The 26,684-nt window shown below is 56.8% G+C and overlaps 1 protein-coding gene and 1 long non-coding RNA gene across 8 annotated transcripts in view; one reads left to right on the top strand and one right to left on the bottom strand.

The window, feature by feature from the left end:
* The window catches only part of Grm4 (glutamate metabotropic receptor 4), an 83,948-nt gene that overhangs the window by 21,456 nt on the left and 35,808 nt on the right, over window positions 1-26,684 (top strand). For all 7 annotated transcript variants that reach the window (XM_040732097.1, XM_040732098.1, XM_013124367.3 and 4 more), the window contains exon 3: window positions 17,436-17,652. In XM_040732097.1, the coding sequence (XP_040588031.1) occupies window positions 17,436-17,652 (217 nt within the window). The remainder of the gene's footprint in view (window positions 1-17,435; window positions 17,653-26,684) is intronic.
* LOC121134230 lies at window positions 5,510-9,774 on the bottom strand. The gene is made up of 2 exons (XR_005871277.1): window positions 9,572-9,774; window positions 5,510-7,637 (listed from the first exon to the last, which is right to left on the bottom strand). It is a non-coding gene; the product is annotated as an uncharacterized LOC121134230 (long non-coding RNA).

Raw genomic sequence — 26,684 nt, 5'->3', positions numbered from 1 at the left:
GTTCTGCTGTGGGTGCTGGGAACTGAACTCAGGTTCTCAGTGAGAGCAGTATGTGCTCTTAGTTGCTGAGTCATCTCTCAGCCCAGGCTCATGGATTTCTGGTGGTCGCTGTTGTTGGCATCTGTGATGACATAGGCCTTGTTTTTTATTTTTATAATTTATTTATATTTATTTATGTATATATCGAGACAGGGTCTCTATGTAGTCCTGTAGATCTGCCTGCCCGAGACAGGAGAGCCAGCTTTAGAATCCCATGTCTGTGGTGGCCAGTGTCCCCTGTCTCCTTCCTGTTGGGGTTTTAAAAGCCCACGTGTTTGTGGTAGTTTGGGAGAAAACAGACGGAGCGGGCAGGAAGTGTGAGGACCTGGGTTTGGAGTTCTAGCACTTATGAAAATTACGTCTGTAATTTCAGCACTGAGAGGAAGAGAAAGGGGGCGCCCTGGCTGCTGGCCAGCTAGTCTAGCCGAGTCAGTGAGCTGCAGACCATCTCAAAAACCCGGGTACAATGTCTTGAGAGGTGGTCAGTAGGTGAGAGTGCTGGTTGCTCTCCCAGAAGACCCAGGTTTGAGTCCAGCGCCTACAGAACTCCAGTTGCAGGGGGTTTGAATGCCCTCTTCTAGCCTTTGTAGGCTAACACAGACGCTTATACACATAAACTAAAATAAAGTCTTAAAAACGCGAAAAAGATGCTGGAGAGTGGTTGATGTTGGCCTCTGGCATTGACGCGTGCACGCATGCACGCTTGCACAAATACAACATGAAGAGGCAAAGAAAGGGCTGCAGAGATGTCTCAGTGGTTGAGAGCACTGGCCGCTCTTCCAGAGGACCTGGGCTTGATTCCCGGCACACACATGGCAGCTCACAGCCGTCTGTGTGGGGGGGGGGGGACACGGACCCACCACCCTCTCCTGGCCAGGCATGTACAGATGTCTATGCAGACAAAACACCCATATACATAAAATCATAAAATAAAAGAGACAAAAAAAAAGTCGCCAGTTTCCCCGTCCAGGTGACAACAGCCTGATATGTGTGTATTTCCCCAGAGCCTTCTGTTAATGTAGCAGGTTGAGGTACATCTGTGGTTACAGTGTTTTGCACAACCAGGCTGGTGAGAGTTTTCTGAGGTCCTTAGTCACGGACACATGCTGTCTGCTGGCTGCATAATCACCCACTGGGGCCTTGGCCATTCTTGGTTCAATCCCCCATGGTAGTCGACTCGATGTGTGGTTCGGAAGCTACTCCTCTGGCCATGTCTGGAAATGTGACAGAATGGTACTGGGGTGGCTGGGGGAGGCGGTTGGGAGGAGCACTTACCTCATGGGAGCAGTTAGTCTCGAAGGTGCTCCGGTGAGCTCTGGGGAGGGTGGGATGGCGGTAGAAATGGCAGGTGGGGTCTGGGAGGTAGAGCAGGGTGTCTGGCAATGGAGGGACATGGCCGGCTCCTCCTGTGGAACGGGGGCTGGCCTAAGGCTGGCCGTGAGGGATGAGCTGAGGACAGAGTGGCTTGTTGGCAGGAGAGGTGGGGAGGAGTGAAGTCCCCCAGGGAGCCTTCTTGAACTAGGTTAATGTTTCCAGGCACCCCACCTCCAGCTCCTCCCTCCCGTCTCCCTGTTCCCTCATTCCCTGTTTGGTCCCCGGGGCCTGTCCCCACTGCCAGTGCCTCAGTGTCTGATGGTCCATTAGGCAGAGCTATACCTTCTCCTCCTTCACACCTTAGGGTGTGACTTGTTTCCGTAAAGCGTGACTTCCAGACACATTGCAGTACCCCAGTACCGTGTGAAGGCAGGTCCATGGAGGGTCCTCATGACAGCGTCCTTAGTGCCCAGGAAGTTCCCCACAGTCCCGCTGGCCAATGTCTCACTCCACAAGGGTCATCTGCAGCTGGACTTGTCTCGAAGCTTCACCCAGCAAATGCAGACTGGAGTCTCTGCTGTGTGAGATCCATCCATGGTGTCCTCTGCTGTGTGAGATCCATCCATGGTGTCCTCTGCTGTGTGAGATCCATCCATGGTGTCCTCTGTGTGAGATCCATCCATGGTGTCCTCTGCTGTGTGAGATCCATCCATGGTTTCTGCTATGTGAGATCTGTTCATAGGACAGGGTATGTAAGCAGCTCCCTCTTTTCTGATGGCTCTGTGCTATTCGGCTGTGTCCTTATTTATATAATTAATAGCCCACGTGTCCATCCTGCTGCTTCTGAAAATTCAGGGTGAATCCGATGTTTGGGTCTCGTGATTACAGTGGATCTGGATATCCACAAATGTGTCTTTCATTGGACTTAAAGGCTCCTTTCCCCAGACTGCTGTGTCATTGGAAATGCTGGCTCCAGAGCTGTAGGAGCAGGTCAGCTTCAGGGGGAACTGTCCACCATTTTTCCAAAGGGATGCTTCCCTCTCGTCAGTTTTAAATTTCTCCAGCGTCCAGAGGCCCATCTCAGAGGCCGGCTTGTCCCCATCCCGATGGGCAGCCCTGGTCTCTGGAGTCGCTCGGCACTGATTTCAGGCATGCAGCATCTCAGTAATGGAGTTGGGGTTCCATGCCAGGCACGTTAAAAGAGAAGCATCTCAAGGCTGGGGCATGGCTCAGTGGTTAAAGTGCTAGCCATCTAAGCGTTTGGATCAGAGTTCAAATCCCCCAAACTCACATTAGTTCTGGGTAACATTATGGCAAGGATCTCCCAGAGCAAGCTGGCTGCCAAGAGCTATTGGTGAGCTCTGGGCTTGATTGAGAGGACCTGCCTCAAGGAACAGGCAGAAACGCCATGGAGGAAGACACCCGACTTCACCCTTGGGTTTCCACACACATCCACGCACGTGCAAAGCGTGCGCACACTCTCCCCGAAGGGCTCTCTCCCTGGGCACGAGGCAGCAATGCCCTGCCCTTTCTCAGCCCGCCCACCCTCATCTCACTGGGCCCCGCCTTCTAACCTGGAGCTAGTGAATCTAATCTGGTGGGTGATCCAGCTAGTTTATGACCACGGCTACCCGAGTTTCCGTTGGTTCTCGCCACCTGCATCTCCACTCCAGAATCAGGGGTCTCTGGCATTGTTGGGGTGATGAAGGCATAGAAGCCCACCTGCGTGTAAGTCCGCGTCTCTGTGGCATCTTCTCTTTTTTTTTTTGTTTTTTGTTTTTACGAGACAGGGTTTCTCTGTATTGTTTCGGAGGCTATCGGTCCAGCCCAGCCTCGAACTCACAGAGATCCGCCTGTCTCTGCCTCCCGAATGCTGGGATTAAAGGCGTGCGCCACCATCGCCCGGCACATCTTCTCATTTTTACCTTTTCAAAGTCCCCTTCTAAGGACTGTGGCTCGGTCAGTAGAGTGGTTGCTTGGCGTGGATGAGGCCTGGATTCATCACCCTGCACCACTTAAAAAACCAGGTGTGATGTTTCATGGTTGTGATCCCAGCGTTCAGAAGATGGGAAGGGGCCGGGCATTGGTGGCGCACGCCTTTAATCCCAGCACTTGGGAGGCAGAGGCAGGCGGATCTCTGTGAGTTCGAGGCCAGCCTGGTCTACAAGAGCTAGTTCCAGGACAGCCTCCAAAGCCACAGAGAAACCCTGTCTCGAAAAACAAAACAAAACAAAACAAAAAAACAAAAAAAAAAACAGAAGATGGGAAGGTCAGAGATCCAAGCTCATTCTGGTACAATACCTAAATTAGGAATTATCTAAATCATGTCTCTGCGTGCTTAGTGGAGTAGTACAGACCCATAATAAAGAGCCACTTAAAATAAAAAATTGCGCCGGGCGTTGTTGACGCACGCCTTTAATCCCAGCACTTGGGAGGCAGAGACAGGAGGATCTCTGTGAGTTTGAGACCAGCCTGGTCTACGGAGTGAGTTCCAGGACAGGCTCCAAAACAATACAGAGAAACCCTGTCTCGAAAAACCAAAAAAAAAAAATTTGTTTAGTTTAATGACTGTGACCATCCTGGGTGGAGGGAATGTCACAACCTGGCCTTTGTCATTTACATCTTCTGGTGTCCAGAGTTGGTGTGTTGTGTCCTCTGGAGTCCCTGCCCCCTAACCTCATGCAGCAGGGTTTCAGGGAGGTCCAGTGGGGGGGGAGAGAGAGAGAGAGAGAGAGAGAGAGAGAGAGAGAGAGAGAGAGAGAGAGAGAGAGAGAGAGAGAGAGAGAGAGAGATCAGCCCTACATCAAGGCTGGGCCAAGGCTCTTTGGGAAACAAGGAAGGCTCTTTAATATCATGACTGACTCAGTGATCCTAGAGGGAGAGAGAGGGTTGAAATGTCTTAGCAGCCCTCGGGCTGAGTCCAGGGTGATCCCAGAATGCTCTCCGTGGTGCTGGGAGGCAAGGTTACAGGGACTCAGCATAGGGCTGGGGTGCCGGCTGCCGATGGAGGCCCTCTCCTGCCTGTGACAGTGGGAGTCCTGTGGCTAGCAGACGGTGTGGGTGCCTTGATATTTTAATTGAAGCCTGGAGACACAGTTGCTCTCTCTCCTGTGCTAACAATGTACGAATAAATAATTCAACCGTGGCTGTGTTGTGCCTGCTGTCCTCGCCCATGGGGGTGGCCACACATGAGCGAGCACACACACACACACACACACACACACACACACACACACACACACACACGGCCAGGAGTGGGGGGGCGGAGCTGCTATAGGGCCAGTGTCTGGCTGGACCCCGGCTGTGCACTCTCGACTTTAGAGCAGTGGTTTCTGTCTAGGCCGCCCTGGAAGAAAGGTTAGTGGGCCACCTGCTCCCACACGCAGCAGTTACGTGGTACCTAAGGGTCCGTGTCCTCACACCAGCCTGAGATGCCAGTGACCAGGAGATGGAGGCCCTCTCAGTGGCACATTCTCTGGCTTGTGTCTGCCCTGCTCTCCTCAGACTGAGCAAATCTCATGGAGCTCCAAGCTGGAGGGAGATGTGGAGCACATTTGCAGGGGTGTGGGGTGTGGGTGGGCCGAGCGAATGGACTGGGCCTTCCTGGATTGAGGGGGTGTGACATGCTCCTGCGTGGTCACTGTGACAGGGAGGGTATGGGTAGCTGTGGGGGAAGGTGCAGGTGAGGGCCTGGACTCTGATGAGGGGGTCCATGGAGGTCGCTTCCTTGAGAAGGTGGCTGCTGTCCCTAGACAGAGGTAGGTCATGAGGGAAGAGGGATGTGTGGGTCTGCTGGGGACAAAATAGGGCTGTCAGGGAAATCTCCAGGAAGGGACATTCAAGCACACACTCAGGTGAGGGGGAAGCCAGTACCCTGGCCGTGTGGCAGAGAATGCTTGACCTAGCTGAGAATCAGGGACCCTGATGAGCCCCCTCCCCCCCCGTGCTCAGCAATGGGGTCCTGCCTGCCACCTGTTTTTAGTTTGGGCTGAGCTGTAGAGACGACAAGGGGATACGTGAGTTGGGGTCCTGACTCTTTCTGCCTGGTGTCACTGCCATAGTCACCAGCCTGCAGTTATAAAGCCATAGAAAGGCCACTGCCTCCCCCCCCCCCCCCACCGGGGCGGGGAGAGGAAGGAACAGAGGGCCTGTTTAATTTAATTCCCTGTTTTATTGCTCGTTGGATAAATAACCTTCATTAAGACAGAAAGCGTTGGGCGGGGGACATGGACAGGGAGAAGTTTGATTAATTTCGAGCTAGTTTCTCATTTGTTAATTTCCTTCCAGTTCAGCAGGATTATTTAAACAAATTACAGACATTGCCGTCCCCTCTTCCCTGCAGGACTGTGGTCCTCTCGGGGAGGGTCCTGGCTCCCTTTTCTACCATGGTTGTTTAAGGGTGACCTGGGGCAGGAATGGAGGCTTCTCCATCTTGTTTGTTCCTCATGTAGAAGAGGCTGGTGAGGCAGGACACGGTTTCACATCCTGGGGCTGCCCCAGAGCTCACCCTTGGTTCTCTTCCAACCTGCTGTCTCCTGCCCACGGGCTTTTGACTCAGCTAGCCACCCGCTGGAACACACCCCTCTCCTGCTTCTGAGTTCTCTTGCTGTCCCCTGCTGGGAGATGGGAAATTGTGACCTCAGTCTCTCGTTCCCTCCCTCCTTATCTCCTTCTCTACCCCCGCCTCTAGGAATTGAACCCAGGACCTTGCTCATGCTAGGCAAGTGCTCTACCGTTGAGCTAAATCCCCTACACCTGTAAGCAGTCACTTAGCACTAAGCTGTAGGACTCTTGTCATTTGAGACGGGAGATGACTATGTATCTCACGCTGGCCTCAAACACATGATGCGCCTGTCTCAGCCCGAGTGCTGGGATCTCAGTCACACCGTATTCAAGCTCTTGCTCTCCTGTGATTGTCCCCTGAAAGTGACCACTGTCTGTCGTCACCGGGAGGCCTTGCTGCGCCTGCTGTGTGTGGCAGGCCCTGTAAGCTAGCTCTGCTTCTTGAGCTGACCTCAGGGACCCTCTCAAACTGTGTGATGATTTTGGGGCTTGCAGGGTGAAAAGGGGCTCCCTCTGCAGGATGTGTCTCGTCACAGCACAGGCCATGTGGAGCCTGTGTGCACCACTTGCCCGCTTCTGCGCGATTTGGACGAGACTCTGAGCGTGTGCTGGTGGCCCTCACAGACCTGGCGGGAGGCCAGGTGGCGGGACCATGCCTCCACATTTGGTGCCTCGATTTCAGCAGCTGCTGCCACGTCAGGTTAATGAGGGAGACAGCAGTGGCCGGCCGGCTGCAGCAGGGCAGGCCTCGAGGACAGGTCTGCGATGAGGTTATGCTGCTTGACTTGGGCGGTGACCTCTGGACCCATGTGAAGAGCAGAGCCATGGAAAAGGGCTGCACAGGGCCTTCACAAGTGAGTCCCTTTGTGGCCACATCCTCCGCTCGGAAGACGGTTTGTGCTGCCCTCGACCAAGTCCCAGGATCTGGGGCGTGGTGGCCATGTGGAATGTGCTGGCAGAACTGAGTGGTACCCGTGGAGGGGTTGGCAGCCGTGGGCCGGGCACGCCCACTCCGTATGTACCCGCTGCTAGCAGCGGAAGCAGCGTCCTTGGCATTTCTGGGCTGAGGGCCCTTGGTGGACGCCTCCTTTCCAGGTCCCGCGAAGTTCAGAGGCGACAGAGTTTATTCCCTGTGGAGGTGGCAGATTTTTGCTGGCACGTGGAGTAGAAGTGCAGGTGGTTCAGCCACTCACCACCTGGGTGACATTAAACATGACCCTGCACCCCTTGGAGGGACGGGGCCAGCACCTGTCCCCCTTGGAGGGCTGGCAGCAGCGAGTTTTGATGACAGAATGAGTTTGGCAAGGAAGGCCACAGGCATGGATGCCCTGAGAGCACATGGCAGGGGTGGCCAGCAGAGCACTCACGGCAGTGGCCAGCAGAGCACTCACGGCAGCGGTGGCCAGCAGAGCACTCACGGCAGCGGTGGCCAGCAGAGCACTCACGGGAGCGGTGGCCAGCAGAGCACTCACGGCAGTGGCCAGCAGAGCACTCACGGGAGCGGGTTCTCTCTTCCACAGTGTGCTCTCAGGGATCACAAAGGCTGTCAGCCCCGCAGCAGGCGCCTTTACCCGCTAAACCATCTTGTGGACCCTGTATGGACTTTTCTCTTGATGCTTAGGAGAAGAGTGAAGTGGATTGCCGTAGTGGTCATTCCTGTTCTCGGCCGCAGCAGTACACCTGCTCAACAGTCATTCCTGTTCTCCGTCTACATCCTGGGGCTACGGGAGGCGGAGAGAGGCAGACGAAATGGTTCTCTTCAGCCGGGCAGTGGTGGCGCACACCTTTAATCCCAGCACTCGGGAGGCAGAGGCAGGCGGATCTCTGTGAGTTCCAGACCAGCCTGGTCTACAGAGAGAGTTCCAGGACAGCCTCCAAAGGCACAGAGAAATCAAAAAATGGTTCTCTTCAGGGTCTGGCATTCCAGTCGGGAGGTGCCCAGTCCACAAACCTGTGGGAAGTCTGTACTGTCACAAGGGGTTAGAGGGGACTCCAGTAAAAGGCCTTAGGGTGTTGGAAAGTACAGCTGGGGAGTATGGTGGAGAGAGAGACCAGGTCTGGACAGATTCCTTGGGGTCTGCTGAGCTCCTGAGGAAGGAGAAACTGAGCTAGCTTGGGGTTTCGTTATGTTCTTCTAGCTGTAGGTGGGCATGCAGGTGTTTGGGGGTGAGTGGGGAGGGGGCTGAGTGGCAGGAGCCACATGATAAGAGTTGGTGAGTGGCAGGTGGGTTCTGGATGTTTCCAGAATTAGGCCAGCAGCGCCTGATGATGGTAAGTCAGGTTTGGGCAATGAGGCAGACTCAGGGTCTTGATGCTGCTTTGGCCTGAACAGCAGGAAGGACACAGTGGCTGTTCTAGGCCAGGCAGCTCCCGAGTCTGACACATCCACTCACCGGTGTCCCCAGGAGAGGTCAGCTGGGTGGGATCAAGGTGAACACAGAGGCAGGCAGCGTGCGTGCGTGCGTGCGCGTATGTGTGTGTGTGTGTGTGTGTGTGTGTGTGTGCACACGCTCTGAGTCCTGGGGTGCAGGACTGAGGCAGGAAAAGGAGGTGTGTCACCTGAGGAGGTGTGTCACCTGAGGAGGCTGTGTCACCTGAGGAGGCTGTGTCACCTGAGGAGGTGTGGCACCGAGCAAGGAGGAGACCACACAAGTCAAATGCCATGGCGAGGACAAGCACCACGACGGCAGCCAGTTTGGGGAGGGCTGCCTGGCACAGCTGGCACCTGGCCGGACACCCCACGGCTGCGCCTGCTGGCTTTTTCCTGCCTCTGGCTGCCCCCCTCCTCCCAGACAAACCCCAGAGTCCCAGTGGGGCTTCCTCTTCCTGCCTGGCTGGTCTGAATATGGCCTGGCTGTGGCTATAAATCACAGGAAGTGTTGGTGGTGTGACTTTTATCATCTCGTGTGTTCAATGATGTTAATACACCCCATTATATCATCTTATATTAATACAGTGCAGTCCATCACACACACGCGCAGCGCGTCTGCCCGACTCGGGAGAGTGGCGGGCACACAGCGGATCATTTCCTTGAAGGCCAGCCACGCCCCCACCACTTGGGCTCTGTTGCTAAGTGGACCTCAGGGTATCCGTGCAACGGCAACCACTCTGGGCATTGAACCAAGAGGTCCTCCTGGCCCTGCCCCAACTCCTGCAGCCCATGGAGGGTCGCCAGGCTTGGGAGAAGTTTTCACGAGCCCCTGCTTACTGCAGAGGCCCCTCCCTCTGTTCTGGCTGAGAGCCAGGCAGATCATTAAATTCTCCCTAAACAGGGCAGGTGCAGCGGTATGAAGCCGAATGCTGGGCGGGTGAGCAGGGGAAGCGGCAGGAACAATCCTGACCCTCGTTCAGGCTGCCTCTCAGCTCAGAGACAGTGTGAGTGAGGGGCTGGGAGCCGTGTGTGAACACAGGACAGTGCCAGGTAGGGGCTGGGGCTGAGAACACTCAGGAGAAGCCAGACAGACCTGGGTTCAAATCCTGTCTTACAATTGCTGTCCAACCTCAGGACATATCTGCTCATTTGAAAAATGAAGTAGCAAACAGTGTTCTTATCGTGTGAAGATGAAAGGGTACAGTCCCTGGGGGCGGGCACCGGACAGGCGGTGTTATCACTGACCCTCAGACTTGGTCAGCTCAAACACCCTCCCCCGCTCACCTGTTCACAGGGTTGCCAGGGCCGGTTCAGACAACATCATCTCCCGGTCCTTCCTCCTGCTCTTCCTCTTTCCCCCACTCCTAGTCCAGGCTCTGGAGTCCTGGTGTGACCGGTGACCTGGGTGAGCCCTTCCTCTTCTCTAAGCTGGGCGGGGCCTTCTTTCTTCTGTTTGTGTTGAGGATTAGAACGAGAGAGAAGAGAGGTCCTGCAGTCTGCCATCTGCACCCAGACAGGACGATGGCTGTGACATCTAGGGCCTCCCCTCTCCCCAGCTTCTATCCTACCCGTCCTTCCGAATGCCCCTCATCACGACCTCCATGAGTACCTGGTTCTCATCATGATGCCCACTTCACCAACAAGAAGACTGAGGCTCCGGGAGATGGCTCAGTTACCTAGCGACCTGCGTCTTACCTCTGGGAGCTTGGTTTTAGCTCCCTGCACATAGCACAGGAGCTGTGGCCCCGGGGGTGCCAAGCTTGGCTCCAGCCCTCCCCACCCAGGCCTCGGCTGCCACCGCCTCCCCCAAGATTGCCACCGACAAGGTGGCGCAGTCAGCATGCGAGCCCGGCTAAAGTGAGTGTAATTTATTGATCTACATTTTGCTTATGAAGTAGGACAAGTGCTGATTTGAGGATCTTGTTTGCTCCTGGCCCGGGCCCGCTCCCTGCCAGCCCCAACACTCTTATCTGTCTCCAGGCCCTGCCTCCAACGCACCAGCCACCAGCGAGGCTCCTTTGTCAGCCGAAGCCAGGCGAGCCAGGAGGCCTCCTCCCCATTCTTCTCCAGCTCCCCGCCTCCGGGTGGGGGTGTGAGCCGGGCCCTTGTGAAAACATGCAGTGCTTAAAGGGTAGGCAGGGACTGAGCCTTCCGGGGACGTGTCTGTCCAGCACCCGGCGCCTGTGCCGCCCGGTTCCCTCCAGGAAAACAATCCAGAAGAGGAAATTAGTCCAAGTGCCAGTTTCGTGTCTCGATAGGACGCTGGGCAGCCAGAGTGGAGGCAGGGTGTCACTGTGGAATCAGAGAGACAAGGAGGCAAGGGGCGTCCTGGGAGGCGGGCAGTAGCCATGTCCTCATGTGGTGCAGCCGTAGGCAGCCCCTTCCTGCAGACGTGTCAGCCGGCCCTGGCTGGGCATCGGGCAGAGTGAGGACTCAGAGGCAGCCTGGCTCTGCCACAAATGGGGACTGACAGGGCAGGCAGGCCACACTCACTGCTCCAGGAAAGGTGTCCAGCGGCAGTACAAAAGCTTGGAGTGCAGGGGACCCCGGCACCCAAGGTGTAGTGGGAGGCTGGCATGGCAGGGACTGCTGGGAGGCCAGGGCGGATGTGGTGAGAGACGGGGTCAGAGTCACGCGTGTGACAATGCTCCAGGTTAGTTACTCCGGTAGACTGCCTTGCACTGAGCTAGACAGGGCACTTCATGGGCACCTGGCGTGACTCGGAGAGGAAGATGGCTGGGCAGTCTTGGGAATATGGGGCTTGAGACCTCTCTGAGCACTCAGCACCCTAGTGTCAACTATTTTTTTTTTCTTTTTCTTTTCTTTCTTTTTTTTTTTCGAGACAGGGTTTCTCTGTGGTGCTTTGGAGGCTGTCCTGGAACTCACTCTGTAGACCAGGCCGGTTTCAAACTCACAGAGATCTGCCTAGCTCTGCCTCCCGAGTGCTGGGATTAAAGGCGTGTGCCACCAACACCCAGCAACTTTTTTTCCTTGACACAGAGTTTCTCTGTGTGCCCCTAGTTGTCCTGGAACTCACTATATAGACCAGGCTGGTCTTGGACCCACAGAGACCCACCTCCCTGGGCTTCCCAAGTGCTGGGATTGAAGGTGTATGGATGGCGTCAACTCTTGCCTAGCCTTTTCCTCGGTATGCTACTGTGGGAGTTTGATGTGAATGGTTCCCATAGGCTCACACATTTGAATACTTGGTGGAACTATTTGAGATGGACTTGGAGTCGTAGCCTTGTTGGAGTAGACATGTCACTGGAGTGGTCTTTGAGATTTTTAAAAGCCCAAGTCATTAAACCAGGTGGTGGTGACACATGCTTTTAATTGTAGCACTTGGGTGGCAGAGGCAGGTGGCCAGTTTGAGGCCAGCCTGGTCTACAGAGTGAGTTCCAGGGCAGTCAGGTCTACTCAGGGAAACCCTGTCTCAAATTGCCACCCCAAAAGCCCAACCCATTCCCAGTTAGCTCTCTGCCTCATGTTCCAACATCATGCCTGCCTGGCTGCTGCCATGCTCACATCTAGGACAGTTACGGACTCGCCCTCTGAAGCTCTGAGCCCCAAATAAACCCTTCTCGGGCTGCCTTGGTCATGGTGTCTTATCAGAGCAACAGACAAGTAAAGAAGATGGTTCCCACCGGGGGCTTGGGCTGGACTGGGAGGGACAGTGTCCTGGTGACAGCTGCTGTCCTGGCCTGTGGGACACTAGCAGCTGGAGAGGTGCCCACACACTGCTGTCAGGCCTGTGTCCTCCTAGAGTTCAGTCTCAGGCAGGAGCCCCTCTGGCAGCCTGGGGGTGGGGTGCTGCCGGTGATCCTAATTAAAAGCTCAGATCCAAATGGCTCGATGATGGAATTTCTAATTAAATCAATTTCATCTCGTCTGGGAAGCAGAGGTTTGAATTCGATAAGCATGAAATTAATAATTACGTTTAGGAATTAGCTGCTGCTCAAAGCAGGCCATTTGTACAGCCCTCTGGGGCCCGGGGCCAGCCTCACCCTGTCCTTTGTGTTAGAGACAGATGGACCACTTCAGCCCGTAGAATGCTGGGCAGTAGAGGCGCGTGGCTTCTCTCTGCTGCGCCCACTCTCTGCGTGGTGGCAGACGCAGGCAGCCACTTGTCGCTGGAGGCTATGGGAACCCTCAGTTTCTACTTAACTTTATTAATTAATTAATTTTTAGTCTTTTTAGTGTACTGCATGTGTGTCTGTGCACCACACGTGTGCAGTGCCCATGGAGGCCAGAAGAGGGTGCTATATCCCCTGGAACTGAGTTACAGGTAGTTGTGGGCCACCATGTGGGTGCTGGGAACCGGGCCTGGCTCCTCTGCAAGGAAGGCCCAGTGCTCTTAATTGCTAAGCCATTTCTCCAGCCCCAGCCTCAGATTCTCCAGGTTACCTGCGTGTTGTGTGTGTGGATAAATGTGTGTAGGCACATGCTGCACGGAGGAAACTGAGGTTTCTACATAGCAGTTACTGGTGTAGTTTCTGGAGCAAGCCTCTTTGGGTTCAAATCCTGCCCCAGCCAGTCAAGAGCTGTGTGACCTTAGATAAGTAACTTAACCTTCCTGTATTGTTTTAGATAAATGAAGATTAAATAGGTCCTCTTACATAGTATAAAACTGAGGGTGTCAAGCTTAGAAGCCCACTTAGGACAGTAGGTATATGGTAGGCGTCTAATCAGTGTTGGCTCTGATGCTGTCCATGAGCTGCGTGTACCTGAAGGAATCTGGTTCAGTCTAGCAGGTCCCCTACTAGCCCGAGGAGTGGGATACGTATCAACCTGATACATTCAAGTTCTGAGTTGGAGAGCCATTACTAATGTCTGAGACTTGGACAGTCACCGTTGACTGTACCAATCAGCACCAGGAGGCGATGCTTCGGTAACAACCAGTCCTGCCGCCTGTACCAGTCAGCACCAGAGAGGCGACGCTTCGGCCACTCTGGGAAACCTCTGGGATTTGAAGAACATAGGCTTAGTAATTGCTAAGCCACACGCCCCGTGGATTGGTTAGCACTCGGTCCCGTCTCAGGAGCCCCATCAGGCTGGAACCTTGCTGGTGACCGCAGCAGGGGATTACATATACTGTGGGGTGTGTCCCGATGCCATGCTCTGGCCCAGAGGCAACATGCATTCCCTGCTCCCAACTCGTCAAGCGGGATGCGCCAGGTGACCTGGCCAACCGCAGGGCCACAAAGGTGAGAGCTGGCACTGTGGGCAGTGACCGGGCAGCGGCACCTGGCGTCAGGTACCCGTGTGTTCGTTGCTTAAGCAACTGTCTCTCTTGTGCAGGGCTCGGCTTCCCCGAGGTCTCTCGAGTTCGTGGCAGGTAAAGCACACAGCAGGTGCTCGGGAAGCCATTACTGAGTGAGTGAGTTAATGAAGAGGCCGCCAGGGTGCGCACGGAGGTGGAGGAGGCGAGGAGTGTGGGGGCTGGTGGCCATGGCAGCAACAGAGGCAAAGGAACCTCTTGGGCCTTGCGGGCAAGATTTACTTTCTGTGACACTGTGGCAGCGTGAAAGTTCTCACGTGTGCTCCCCCCGTCACAGCGGGGTTACTCTGTAGGCTCCAGAGGAGAGAGAGGCACCTGTGTGATGCAGATTATGGTTCCAGATGCAGGGGAAGGCCAGGATTCTGCGGGAGTTTTCGGGAGAGCTGAGTGGGAGCTTTGTGTTCTGGGCCTGGCTCGCAGGACAGGACGCTCCTTCAACAGAGTCCAGGCAGAGCCGCCTGACGACCCAGCCAGGGCGGGCAGGGGGTGTAACCAGCCCAGAGTGGCCAGATGCTTGGGGCTGGCCTTTGCCGGTGGAGGTGGTTGCTGTGCATGATGATTGACAGGGCAGGTTGTGTGTGTGTCGGGGTAGCCATCCAGGCTGGTGCAGCCCGAGTTCCCCAGGTCTGTGGGAAGCAGCTGGGCCCCAGGTGGCTTTGGTGAGTGTGGCTTGTGAAGGGAAAGGCCCAGCATGTGGTCCTGGAGGCGGGGGTCATTATGTCCCCACCTGAAGCCTACCCTGATCCCTCCAAAGACTGCCAGGTGGCCAGGACTGTTCGTTGGTGATTGGGGGTTCTCAGCCGGTGGGTCGTGACCTGCTTTGGGGCCTGGAGGAAAGAGACAAAGGGACAAAAGACTGTCCTTCCTGTCAGGTGGCCCCTGAAAGGTCTGTGGTAAGGGTCTTGCATGGTCGGTCACTTGGCTCTGGCACACCAGGTCACGTGTTGCTCTGAAGGGCTTCAGAGACTGGGGGTGTGCTCAGGGACCCTCTGGGACACTGATGGCTGCTTCCCTGGCCTGATTCTGACACTTTGGAGTCTTTCTCTCGGGTCCCACTGTGTCCTGGCAACGGTCGGCTTGCCTAGGCTGCTGGGGGAGAGGAGACGGCAGCCTGCAGTCCTAAGCAATGCAGGTGCGTGTGCATGTGTGCCGCCTGTGGTCCCGCTAGGCCCATCGCTCTCCCTCAGGTACAGCCAGCAGTAGCTTTCCAGAATTTGACACCAACATCACCCTGGTGGGGCCTCCGGCTCCTCCCCTCACACCCTGCTTCTCTTTTTCCTCTTGCCTTCTGCTTTTCTTTAGAGACAGCATCTCGCTATGTGGCCCTGCTAGCCTGGAACTCACGTCAATCCCTCTGCCCGTGCCTCCCGAGGTCTTCAGGAGCGCCTCCATGCCCAGGTGCTCCTGCTGCAGATCTCCTCAGTCTGTCACTGCCCGGGCCAGGCAGGAGACCTGGGAGTGTGTGTGTGTGTGTGTGTGTGTGTGCGCGTGCGCGCGCGTGTGCGTGGGACAGGTGTCCGCTGGTCTAACAGCCTCTGCAGCTGCAGGGAAGAGGCTGTGTGCAGGGGTGAGGCGTGAAGGCGTGCGCCATCCCCATGCGCTTGGGCGACTTGGCGTGTGCTCTGGAACATGCACGCATGCACAGATTCACTGGGATTCCTGTCCGATTGTCGCTGAAGCCCAGAAGCGGCTTTTAACCTTGCGGCATGGACCTCCTCATCATTCCAAGAGTGTGGAGGGGGCAGAGGAGAGATTTTCACACTCCTCCTTCGCAGCCCCCCCATGCATAAATCAGAGTTCTCCTGGAGGGCCAGCGTCAGGCACACCCCCTGGCTTCTCTCCTGTCTTCTAGGGGGCAGGGGTGGCCACAGCTCAGGGCTGGACGCTTCCCCACCTTGGCCTCCTTCTGGTGGCACCGAATGGCAGGTGCCCGAAACAGGGACACCGGGTGCTGTGGCAGGCTGAGGGGAGCCTCGGGTAGCCCGGAGGGCTGACTGGAAGAGGTGAAGCCAGGCTGCACAGTGTGTAGAGAGGCCGGGTGTGTGAAACAGTCCATGGGCTGCGTCTCCCGTCAGGACCCTGGGCGTGGAAAGGGGTTGTTGAGCCTGGTGCCCCCAGAGTGTGGCATGAGCTGCTCCTCAGCACCCAGAACAGAGCAAGCCTCACCATCGGGTGTCTTGGCCAGGGTAGCGGAGGCTGAGGAAGTGGGAGGCAGGAGTCCTTCTGGGCTGTCATTTTGACAAGTGACATCTCGGAGGAGAATACTAATTGAGCATTCTTCCCCTTTCCAGCCAGGTGGAGGGCGCTGAGGCGAGGGCACACAGCCCCGTGAATCAGCAGACTCTAAGATAGGCCTCTTTGCCCTGCCCCAGGCTGGACCCTGGGAGGGAAAGAGCCTCAGAAGGCAGTAAGCACTGGAGGATGTCTCCCTGACCGCCCTGGGGCTGTGAGGCAGCTGGGGTGAGCTCAGGTAGAGCTCTGGGCTTGGAGGCTAAAGGAAGGCGGGATCAGGGATGAGGGCACGTGTCCACGGCGGAACCACAGGCCTGCTCTCAGGGGTCCCAGGCCCCCTCATATTGCCAGTAGCTCCCACTTCCCTAACCGCGGAGCCTGAGGTCTGGGGAGGAGGAGGAACTGCTCAGCTCTACCAGCCAGAGAGTGGGAGTTGGGCTCGAACCCCAAACCTTAGTCTGAAGCCTTTGCTAGCAGGAACTTCAGACCCTGTGAGGGGAGAAGGGACTGGTCCCAGACTGGTGTGTGTCCCAGACAGCCTGGCCTTCCTGCTGTATGCCACGCAGGATCGCCATGCTGACCCCCCATCTTTGTGGGAGTGGGGTACCTGCAGTATGGTAGAGGCCACGTGCCTGGAGCAATCTCTGGGTGTGAAGCTGCTGACTGCTGGGGGGCGGCGCTGGGCTCACTGGGGTCGGGCTCCCACACAGTGGAGAGAAAGGGTCTCAGGAAGCTGCTCCAGACACCTGTGGGGATGGGCGAGCATCCGAGGGTCCCAGTTCTGGGTTGTGTCCTCCAACTGGGCAGGAGAAAGGAGACAGAGGTCATTGGGAGCCACAGAGACCAGCCCTGTAGAGGGACTTGGAAACCGAGGCTCCAGGTCCCGTCCTCCCCACCCCCGCGTGTATGCGTGCCCGAGCATATATTTGCATTTGAGGTACCTCTGGAGACCATTACCGCACAGACCCCAGGAGGCCAACTGGGAGTCTTCCTTGGGTCTTCGGCAAGCTCTTCATTGTCTTGGTGGCCAGGCCTTGCCTCAAGAGGGAGACAAGAGGACTACGTGGGAGGGGACTACGTGGGAGGGACTACGTGGGAGTGGCTACGTGGGAGGGGACTACATGGGAGGGGCTACGTGGGAGGGGACTACGTGGGAGGGGACTACATGGGAGGGGCTACGTGGGAGGGGCTACATGGGAGGGGACTACGTGGGAGGGGACTACGTGGGAGGGGACTACGTGCGAGGGGCTACGTGGGAGGGGACTATGTGGGAGGGGCTACGTGGGAGGGGACTATATGGGCGGGGCTATGTGGGCGGGGCTACGTGGGAGGGGACTATATGGGAGGGGCTACGTGGGAGGGGACTACGTGGGAGGGGACCTCGTGGGAGGGGACCTCGTGGGAGGGGCTATGTGGGAGGGGACTACGTGGGAGGGGCTACGTGGCCACCATTACCCCTCTCCCTCTTCCCAGTATCTGGGACCTGTCCTGCCGGTCTACGGGGTCTTCCCTGGATGAGGGGCAAGAAGGCAGCATTGGAGGGGCGACTAAGGGGGTCCCAAGGGCGTGGGTGGGTGGGGAGCAGCTGCAGAGATTTACGCGTTTGTCCATCAGTCTGCGTGTCCCTCCTGCCCCTAGATCCCGCAGATCAGCTACGCCTCCACGGCCCCCGACTTGAGTGACAACAGCCGCTATGACTTCTTTTCCCGTGTGGTGCCCTCGGACACGTACCAGGCCCAAGCCATGGTGGACATCGTCCGGGCCCTCAAGTGGAACTACGTGTCCACACTGGCCTCAGAGGGCAGCTATGGCGAGAGCGGTGTGGAGGCCTTCATCCAGAAGTCCCGAGAGAACGGTGAGTGAACGACTTCCGGTTCTCTGGTCTTCCTTGAGCTGCGTTTGTTTGGCGCCCCCACCCCAACTCCAAGAAGCTCCACCCTCTTGCCATGGTGAAGGCGGTGAGGGACATCTGGGGACAGTTCTGTCCCTTCATGGGCGGGGGGGGGGCTAGAGGGCTGTATTTAGGTGGGATCAGGGACCCTGTTGCATGGCTGATTAGCAGGAGGCTTAAGTAGGGAATGTGTGGATGCGGGCTGGAGGCTGCTGGGCCGCCCTCCATAGTGGGTGGCCTGTGTCGCCATGCTGCTGCCGTACCCACCGAGCAGATGGCTGTTGTCACTTGTCCCTGTAGCGGTACTCCAGAGGCTCCGCTGGAAAGCCACTGGTACAGCAAGAGTTAACATCTGGGTGGGGATTCCAGGGATCAGTGGGGTCCTGAAGAGTTGATGGCAGGAGGGTCTGGAGGTGACAAGTAGACCCCTGGGCTGAGGACTCTGAGTCCTGTGGCTTCCTAGGGTCCCCTGTGTGGAGTTTAGGGAGTCCCTGGTGCCCGGCAGCCTCCTCCTGCTGGTTCTGAGTAGCTCACCGCTGGTCTCAGCCTTGGCCGGTGAATATTTATACCTGCAGGGCCCAGACCTCTAATGGCTTTTCCTAAAGCTGCAGGGTGGCCAGAGGTTGTTGGTGGTGATGCCCTGCAGGCATAACCCTGCTACAATGTCTCTTAAGCCCTTTAGTTGTAGTGGGAAAGCTGCCTGGGTGCCACTCTGTGCTGTGGGCATCTGTAATCCCAGGGCTGCCCCTGCCCTGAACAAGTGACCTGTTGAAGGCCCAGGCTCTGTCCTCTGTGGAAGTCAGGACCAGGTGCCGCTCAGGGCAAGGCAGAGGCTTAGGGTCAGTGTTTAACCCCACTGGAGGGACCTGGAGGTTCTCCATCACGTGTTGCGTTTGCTGTCTGGGCGGCCCCAGCCTCTGTGGAGAGTGTCAGCATCTGTCTATATGAGGGGCTGGGCCTCAGGAGTCACCCAGTAACACAGTAGAGAGGGGGCAGGTGTGGGCTTTGACCCCCAGCTCCGGGACAAGTGGTGTCAACTGGCTTTGTGTCCTGCCCTCGATGTCCCCCTGCTGGGGTCGTGGCCAGCTGGGGTGTGACAGGGACACATGTGAGAATGTGTGCGCGGCCGCCGGGCACAAGAGAAGCTGGTGTCTGTGTGTTCAGCTGCAGGCAGGGCTGTGGAGTGCTTTTTCAAGCACCTAATCGGGTGTAGGGAATGGGAAGAACAGTCTAGAAAAGATGCTTAGAAAGGACCTCAAAGTCTAGAAAAACAAGAAAGCGGGTTCGGTGCCGGTTCCTGGCTCCTCCGCCCTCTTGTCTGGCGAGGATCCCTTTGCATGACCCTCTCCATACTGTCCCCTGAGGTCCAGCTCTCTACCGTGGCCTTTGATTCTGCCTGTTACGGGAGACCATGTCACCACTGCGTACCCCACCCAGCCCTGATGCTAAATGGTATTTGATTCAGAGGGCAGCTCTTGGTGAGTGGAGAGAGAGAGAGAGACAGAGAGACAGAGGGGGGCATGGGGGCGGGGGGAGGGAGAACTGACCCAGTAGGCCAAATTGAAATCAGAATTGAACACTGGGAGAAAGAGGCCGCGGCACCTTATAGCCTAATCCCCGAGAAAGATTAAAGATGTTTTTGGCCGTATATTGTATTGATTTGTCCTCTGAAGTATAAGTCATCTGGGAGGTGGCAGGAGGCTTGAGGGGAGCCGAGATGGGGAGGAGAGAGAAGGCCCTGCCTTTGGTCATAGGCAAGTATGTCAGGCCTCTGCCCTGGATACGCTCTGGGTCCTTCAGAGGAGTGAGATTTTTTTCCATTTCAAAGAGACAGACCGGAGAGGGCAAGTGACCTTCCCGAGGCCACACAGCCAGATTGGAGACGCTGGGACAGGAGCTGGACACAGCTTTGTCCTGTGGTGGAGAGCGTTATCCTGACAGCCTCACACCCTCACTGTTAACTCGTGCTTGGGTGACCCCATGGTCGATGGAGCCCAGCCTATGCCGGCCACCTCCCCGCCCGCACCGTGACCCTCACAACCCTTCCCCACATTGTTCAATCGTACACAGACAGTGGCTGAAGACTACTTAGGCCCAACTCCCTCAGAGGAGGGAGGGACTGAAGGCTGCAGGGGTGGCCGTCCAGAGGGCTGCAGGGGTGGACACCCAGAGGGGTGCAGGGGTGGCCGTCCAGAGGGCTGCAGGGGTGGACACCCAGAGGGGTGCAGGGGTGGACACCCAGAGGGTCACAGGAGAGGACGTCCAGAGGGGTGCAGGGGTGGACACCCAGAGGGTCACAGGAGAGGACGTCCAGAGGGGTGCTCTAGGGCTTCATCTTTGGGTTCAGGAAGGCAATAATGAGTGCTCAGGCATTAGCCCTGGCTGCTCTGTGGGTGGTTCAGTCAGGGTTAGGGGGAGACAGGAGGGAACTGCTGTGGATTTAGCTTGGGCTATCTGCCTTTTGTGTCTTCACCAGCTTCTGGACACCACACACACACACACACACACACACACACACACTGACTGCCTATTCCTTGGGGAGGTAGCCTGAGGCCTAGCCTGCTGCGCATACTGAGTCGGGAGACTTGTCGAAGCAGGATCTCGATTTATTCCAACAGTCAGGAACTTACATAGGGCTGAGGTAGGGCATGGGAGTCTTAGGATGGGGTAAGGAGTAAGGGCCAATAATATTACACCAAGCTGGCAGGTAGCTAGGCTGGGGGCAGTCTTACATCAGGTCTGGCTGAGTCACCCCCACGTGGAGGTTACAGGCCAGAGACAGGTCGTCAAACTCCAGCCAGGTCAGAAGGTTACACTGGGCCCCGCATCCGAGCCCTTTTTAGGCCCAACAATCTTCATGCAGCGTCTGGAACACTGTGAGTGGCCCTGCTGAGTGCCGAGGCCCACCAGGCCCCAGCTGGTGTCTTCGCCAGGCTGGGGATTGGCAAGATGCTGGCATTAATGTGACTGATAGTGATGGCCAGGTCAATCCTGTGTGACGAAGATGAACCCCCATGCTCGCGTGGCCTGCCTCAGGGACTTTGCCTGTCCGCTCTGATTTCTCTGATGCTCTGGCCTGCAGCAGGGTGTTGACACCTCTCAGGATGGTGAGTCCCTAGGGCTAGATGTCATCGCGCCCTGGTGTGTGTGTGCATGCATGCGTGTGTGTGCGTGTGTGTGTGTGTGTGCATGCATGCGTGTGCACGTGTGCATGCATGCGTGTGCGCGAGTATGTGCGTGTGTGTGTGCGTGTGTGTGTGTGTGTGCTGCCACTTTGCCTGGCTCTCTCTGCCCGTCTCTGATGAGCGTACCTTGACAGGAGCAAGAGGAAGATGTCACTTGCTGGACTGTCCTGCTCTGAATTTGCTGCCTTCTGTCATCCACAGGAAGCCATGCAACGCACTTGAAGCTGTTTTGGGGTTTAAAGAATCCCCTTTTGTCTTTTGGGTCCCTTTTGTCTTTTGTGGCTTTGGCTTTTGCAACTTAGTTCTGGGCGGTTCAGAGCCCAAGTGCAGGAGCCTGGGCTCAAATCCACGAGTGCGCAACCTCGAACCTGAGGGTTCCACTTCCTCTTTAGTCTAACAGGAATGTGAATAGTGCCTGTGTCCCCACCCTCCCCAGAAGTGCTGTGAGGTTCCGTGACTCAGTGACGGTCTGAGCCTTAGACCTGGCTGCCGGTGGTGGTGTGGCCCTGAGCTTGTAGCTCTCCAACCCTCAGCCTTCACACACACACACACACACACACACACACACACACACACACACCACATACACACACCACACACCACACACAGACTTACATCACACACACAGCATACACACTCACACAGACATACTCACATGCACACTCACACACACATACTCACACTCACACACATACACACACACCACACAGAGACTTACACCGTACACACATAACATACACACTCACAATACACCATACCACACACACACTCACACACATACACACACATATACACACATACATACATATCACACACACACATACCACACCACACACAGACCACACACACATACACACACCCCAATATTAAGAGATGAGGGTTTGGACCACGGGTTCAGGCGGAGAGAAGGTGGGGTTGTATTAGTTAGGGTTCCTCTGGGCAGAGGTTGTTGAGCTCAGCCCAGGCTTCAGCACCATGGAGAGCGGCCCCGAGGCAGGGTGGGCATTCCGGGTAGCTCCGGGCAGGGGGTTGGCTCCAGCCACTAGGAAACGACCTGCTCAGGACCAGCCTGCAGACACGGAGGCAGGCAGGCATCCGTGAGACGCAGGCCTTCTCTCTGCTTCATTACCAGTTTCCCTCTTACCAAACACATTTATTCCTGGACACTGCTGTGACCAGGCCGGTCTGCCGCGCCGGGCCGCTGAGATCAAAGGGCTGGGCGCTGTCTCCAGCACTCAGTGAGCATGGCTGAAGGGGCCGCGGTTGCAGGGTCAGGAGGCTGGGGCAGGGAAGAGCTTCCTTTGGGAGACCCAGGATTGGGTTTGGCCCAGAGGGTGTCCTGGGAGAGCAGGTCAGATGGAGCAGGCCCAGGCAGAGTGTGTGTCCCCAGGCCTGCCTGGTGACTTTCCTGGGGGGCTGGGCCACTGGTCCTTTTGGGCTCTTGGTTTCTCTGAAGTGGAGGTAATTATAGTTTTTTTTACTGATTGCTGCAAACATGATAAAGTCAGGCAAACCAGCCTCCGTGAGGCCCAGTGAGGTCCGGAGGGCGCAGGACTGTCCCGGGCATCTTGTCCTCCCAGATGCTGGGTTCTCCTCTTCCTGGGTCTCTGGCCTCCTTGACTCCCACAGGATACATCTGCCTCTAGTTTACCAGAGACATGTGGCTATTCTATGCAAATTCTATGCAGATCTTTAACCAGCCAGAAGGAAGCTAACAATGCCTGGGGTCCCAAGGGAAGCCTTGGGTGTAGGAAGCAGCAGGGCAAGGTGACAAGCAGGAGGGAGGATGGGAGGGGCTGGAGGCCAGGGAGGGCCCTTGCCAACCCTTGCCAGGAGAGCTTCCTCCCGGCCTGTGCCGCAGATTTAGGGATGTGGGCAGAGGGGCAGGGTGGCTTACTAGTCACCTAGAAGGCTTGAAACGGAAGAAGGGATTGGGGAGGAGGGAGGGAAGGGGAGGAGGAACAGGGTGGCGAGGAGGCAGGATCTAAGTTAGAGACAGTAGGCAGAGACAGCCAGGCAGGCTCTGGGTCAGGCGGGCTCAGTTTCCTTGTCTGTAAAATGGGCATGACACCCAGGATGTGAGCTGATTGGGAGGGGCCTGTGAGGCAGCACAGGACGGTGTTAGCTTTCTGAGGGGAGCTGTGCGGTCATGAAGGCATAACGGGGTGGGAGGGAGAGAAGGAGAGGGAGGGGGCAGAAGACAGACAGGATGAGTAGGGAACACAGAGTGGGGGAAGGGCTAAAGATGGGGAGGGGCTTCTGGACCCCGCCCTGCTGTAACCCAGCTGTCTGCCAGTGGGCTGAGCTTGCTGACCCTTCAGTACCAACCTGCACTTCAGGGGTGGCTGAGGGACTCTTGATCATCCATTCTCTTTGTGGTGGGGACCAGTCAGAGAGCTGGGGTGCCCTGTCAGTCCCCTGGGGGACACTCTGGAGTGGACTTGGGGAGGGGTTAGCACAGTGGCTGCAGAGTAGCAGGGGCCAGCTGGCCGTCCTTGGCCTTCCGCAGGGGAAGGGTGCACTGTAGTTGGGGCTTGAGTGGTCAGCAGGCTGGGTCTGAGGTAGCCTGGTGAGGGGGGCCCAGACATGTGCATTCCTGGCTCATGCTGGTCAGCCTGGGACAAGCTGGTCCTTCTGTGGACTCTGCGTTAGATCAGAAAGGAGCTCTCAAGGCCAGGCTGCTCCTGGTGTTAGGGACTCAGTGATTACCACAGCTTCACCTCTCCACTAACATTCGGTGTCAGATTCCGGGGAAGGCCTTCATGCCATAGGGGAGTCCCACGCCAAACCAGAGGAACTAGCGGATCCCACCCAGTGCACCCAGCAGGGTGGGCGTTTAGGAAGGGCCCCGCCTCTCTAGGACCCAGGCTTGAAGCCCCCTCCCTCCTTGCCTAGCATGTCTCTCCCCTCCCAGGACTGGTGGCTAGCTTTGGGGCTCCAAGCCTTTTCCCAATAGCGGCAGGTCTGGGGCAATTTTGACGGATCAGTTCCTGACCTGGTCCATTAGTTCTCACTAACCAGAGATGGCGGCAGCCGGGTCTCCTGATAGTGAGCCCCCCCCCCCCAAGCTGGGCCAGGCTGGCTTCTGCTGCTTTGGGCCTGTGTTACCCTCATGGCCACCCACCAAGGCCAGCTGACAGTCCCCTTTCTGGGGCTTGGGTCAACAACTTCATTTTCCACTAGGAAGCTAACGCTGGCCGGGCGCAGGGTCTGCCCCAGGCTCCGGTTCTACTGCTCAGCTGCCAATGACCTTTCCTAGCCTGGCTTGCAGGGAGGGCAGGGCTGGCTGAGAGGCCCTGGAGGACTTCCCTACCAGTGGCTGGAGTGGCAGGCTCAGGGGTTGAACCGCCTGCAGCGAGACACGCTTGGGCTGCCTGCGTAATTCCATCTCAGCATTTCATTTCGCCTGTCAGTTCCCAGTTCCCGGGGATGTGGGCTTCTAAATATTTCATCCGGGTCTTCAGAGCAGCTGCCCTACTCTGGCCAATCCGCAGGCTCACTGCTGCCAGCCCCTAACCCCTGCCGCCCTCTCCTGCCTGGATGTTGCTGCTATAGGGAGGGGGTGGAGCTGGCGGGGGGCACCCTGAGTCTCTTCCCATGCAGGAATCTCCAACACCAGCCCACTGGCTCCCAACTCCTAGGCAGCAACTGGAAACTATTATTATTATCATTAGTTTCTTTTTTGAGACAGGGTTTCTCTGTGTAGCCCTGGCTGTCCTGGAACTCACTCTGCAGACCAGGCTGGCCTCAAACTCAGAGATCCACCTGCCTCTGCCTCCCGAGTGCTGGGATTAAAGGCGGGCGCCACCACTACCTGGCCGTATTGAACTGTTATTTATTGAGCTCCCTGTCTGCTGGGACCCAGGGAGTCAGAAGGGAGGATGACACATCTCTTGAGGGACTCTCACAGAAGAAAGCCAACCTCGGGACAACATGGGGCATTTCTGCTGCGTTGGTGTATCAGGCACTGACTGTCCTGTGCTCCTTAATCACATTTGCTTACTCCCCCCCTCCCTCCCCCCCTTCTTCCCTCCGTCCCTCCCTCCGTCCCTCCCTCCCTCCCTCCCTCCCTCCCTCTCTCCCTCCCTCCGTCCCTCCCTCCCTCCCTTCCTTTTTCTGAGACAAAGTTTCACTTTGCAACCCTAGTTGGCTTTGAATCCAAGGCCTCCCGATTGCCAGGGTTACAGACATGCGCCGCCACACTCTCCTGTGCGCCCTGTTAGTCACGCTTTGTGATGAACAAACTCCAGAAAGGATTAAGTACCTTGTCCAAAGTTACACAGCCAAGAAGTAGTGCCTGGCACTTGAACCCAGCTCCTAGGCCCAGCCCTCTCTCGGCTGCAGACGAGCTACACAGCACAAGGGTAGCCGAGGGGGCAAGACAGGGCCATTGCCAAGGGCTCGGAGGCTTTTGGGGGGATCCGACCCAGGGGCTTCATGGGCTAGGCTGACAGGAGGGGGCAGCTGCTGCTGCTTCAGGGACGTAAGGGCAAAGACTTGAGTTAGCAGCAGGTCATGGCTTGGACGAAGTCGCCCTGTTTAAAAAGCTGGGGTGGGGTGGGGTGATAATAATAATGTGGCCCCTTGTCTGCCTGTCTCTGGAGGCAGATGAGAAAAGAGTGGAGGCCTTGTTCTGTGTGTGGTACCCTTGGGTGTGGCCTTGGCCACAGAGCCCCCTCCCCGTCCACAGGCAGACCAGTGAACTGATCGGTAGACCTGGGACTACACTCAGCAGCTAGTGAGTCTGTGAGGGTCTTGGGGGAGCCCCAGTCCTCTCTGCAGAGAATCTGGGAGCAGATGGGTTTCCTCCATCAACAGACAGTCACGCTACTGAGGGGGATATGGGCGGGAGGCTGGGCAGGGTCCCCACTAATTTTCTGCTGGCATCCTGTCCCCTTAGTCCCCTCCTCCACCTGTCCCCTTAGTCCCCTCCTCCACCTGCCTCCAGCACTTCAGTTTTCTATGTATTTTTTTCTGGCTTCCTTGTTCGAAGGTGTTTTGCCTAAATGCGTCTGTGTTAAGATATTAGGGCAATCACTCAATAGATTTCCTCCCAAGAGCCAACACCATGAATAATGAAACTCTGAACCTGGCTGCACGCTAGCCAGGGACAGGAGGGTTTGCCTGGTGGCCCGTGCATCCTGCCTCACCCTAGGCACTTGGCCTGGTGCAGGGTGGATATGTGTCACATGCTTACTGCTGGGTGACTTGGCTGTCAGTGGAAGCAGGGGGTGCCTGAGATGGGACCAGGACCATCTGTGCCCTCTTGGTCTCCTGTGTCTCTGCGTCCCACTGCTCCAGTGCCTGAGTTTCCTTCTGCCTCACTGTGCATCCCTAACCCCTCAGGGATGTGGTTCGGGGCCAAGAGAGGGGACAGTGACCATGAGGGCTTTGCTTGGGTCCCGTGCAGCAGGCCAGCTTTGCTCCCAGCTAAGTGCGAAGCCCTCGGCAAAGGGAAGTGTGTGGGCAGACGCCAGAGAGCTGCCATGACCCCCGCTTCCAGCAGACCCTGGAGTGTGTGGGGTGCGTGGCACCTGATGGGGGATGGGTAGTCCATCAGGGCACTCAGTAAGAGGTCTCCCCCATGGAGAAAGGGACAGGCCTGGGGGAGTGTGCGTGGATGGTGCGCTTGGGAAACCTGGGGGAGCTGTGCGGGAGTGAGCCTTGTGAGGGGCCAGGGTTGGCAGGCTTATTGTCTGACTGGCTAGGTGTTAAGAGAAGCTTTTTCCTTTGCTAGCCGCTTTGGTTTATCCCCCGCCAGTCGCCTGGGCTCTGCCTCGCCAGCCTGGTTCTAGATCCGCATGAGTCCCA

Source organism: Mesocricetus auratus, unplaced genomic scaffold (assembly GCF_017639785.1).
Source record: "Mesocricetus auratus isolate SY011 unplaced genomic scaffold, BCM_Maur_2.0 Super-Scaffold_100027, whole genome shotgun sequence".
In the NCBI taxonomy this organism is placed as follows: domain Eukaryota; kingdom Metazoa; phylum Chordata; class Mammalia; order Rodentia; family Cricetidae; genus Mesocricetus; species Mesocricetus auratus.
This window is presented reverse-complemented; position numbering and strand designations above follow the sequence as displayed.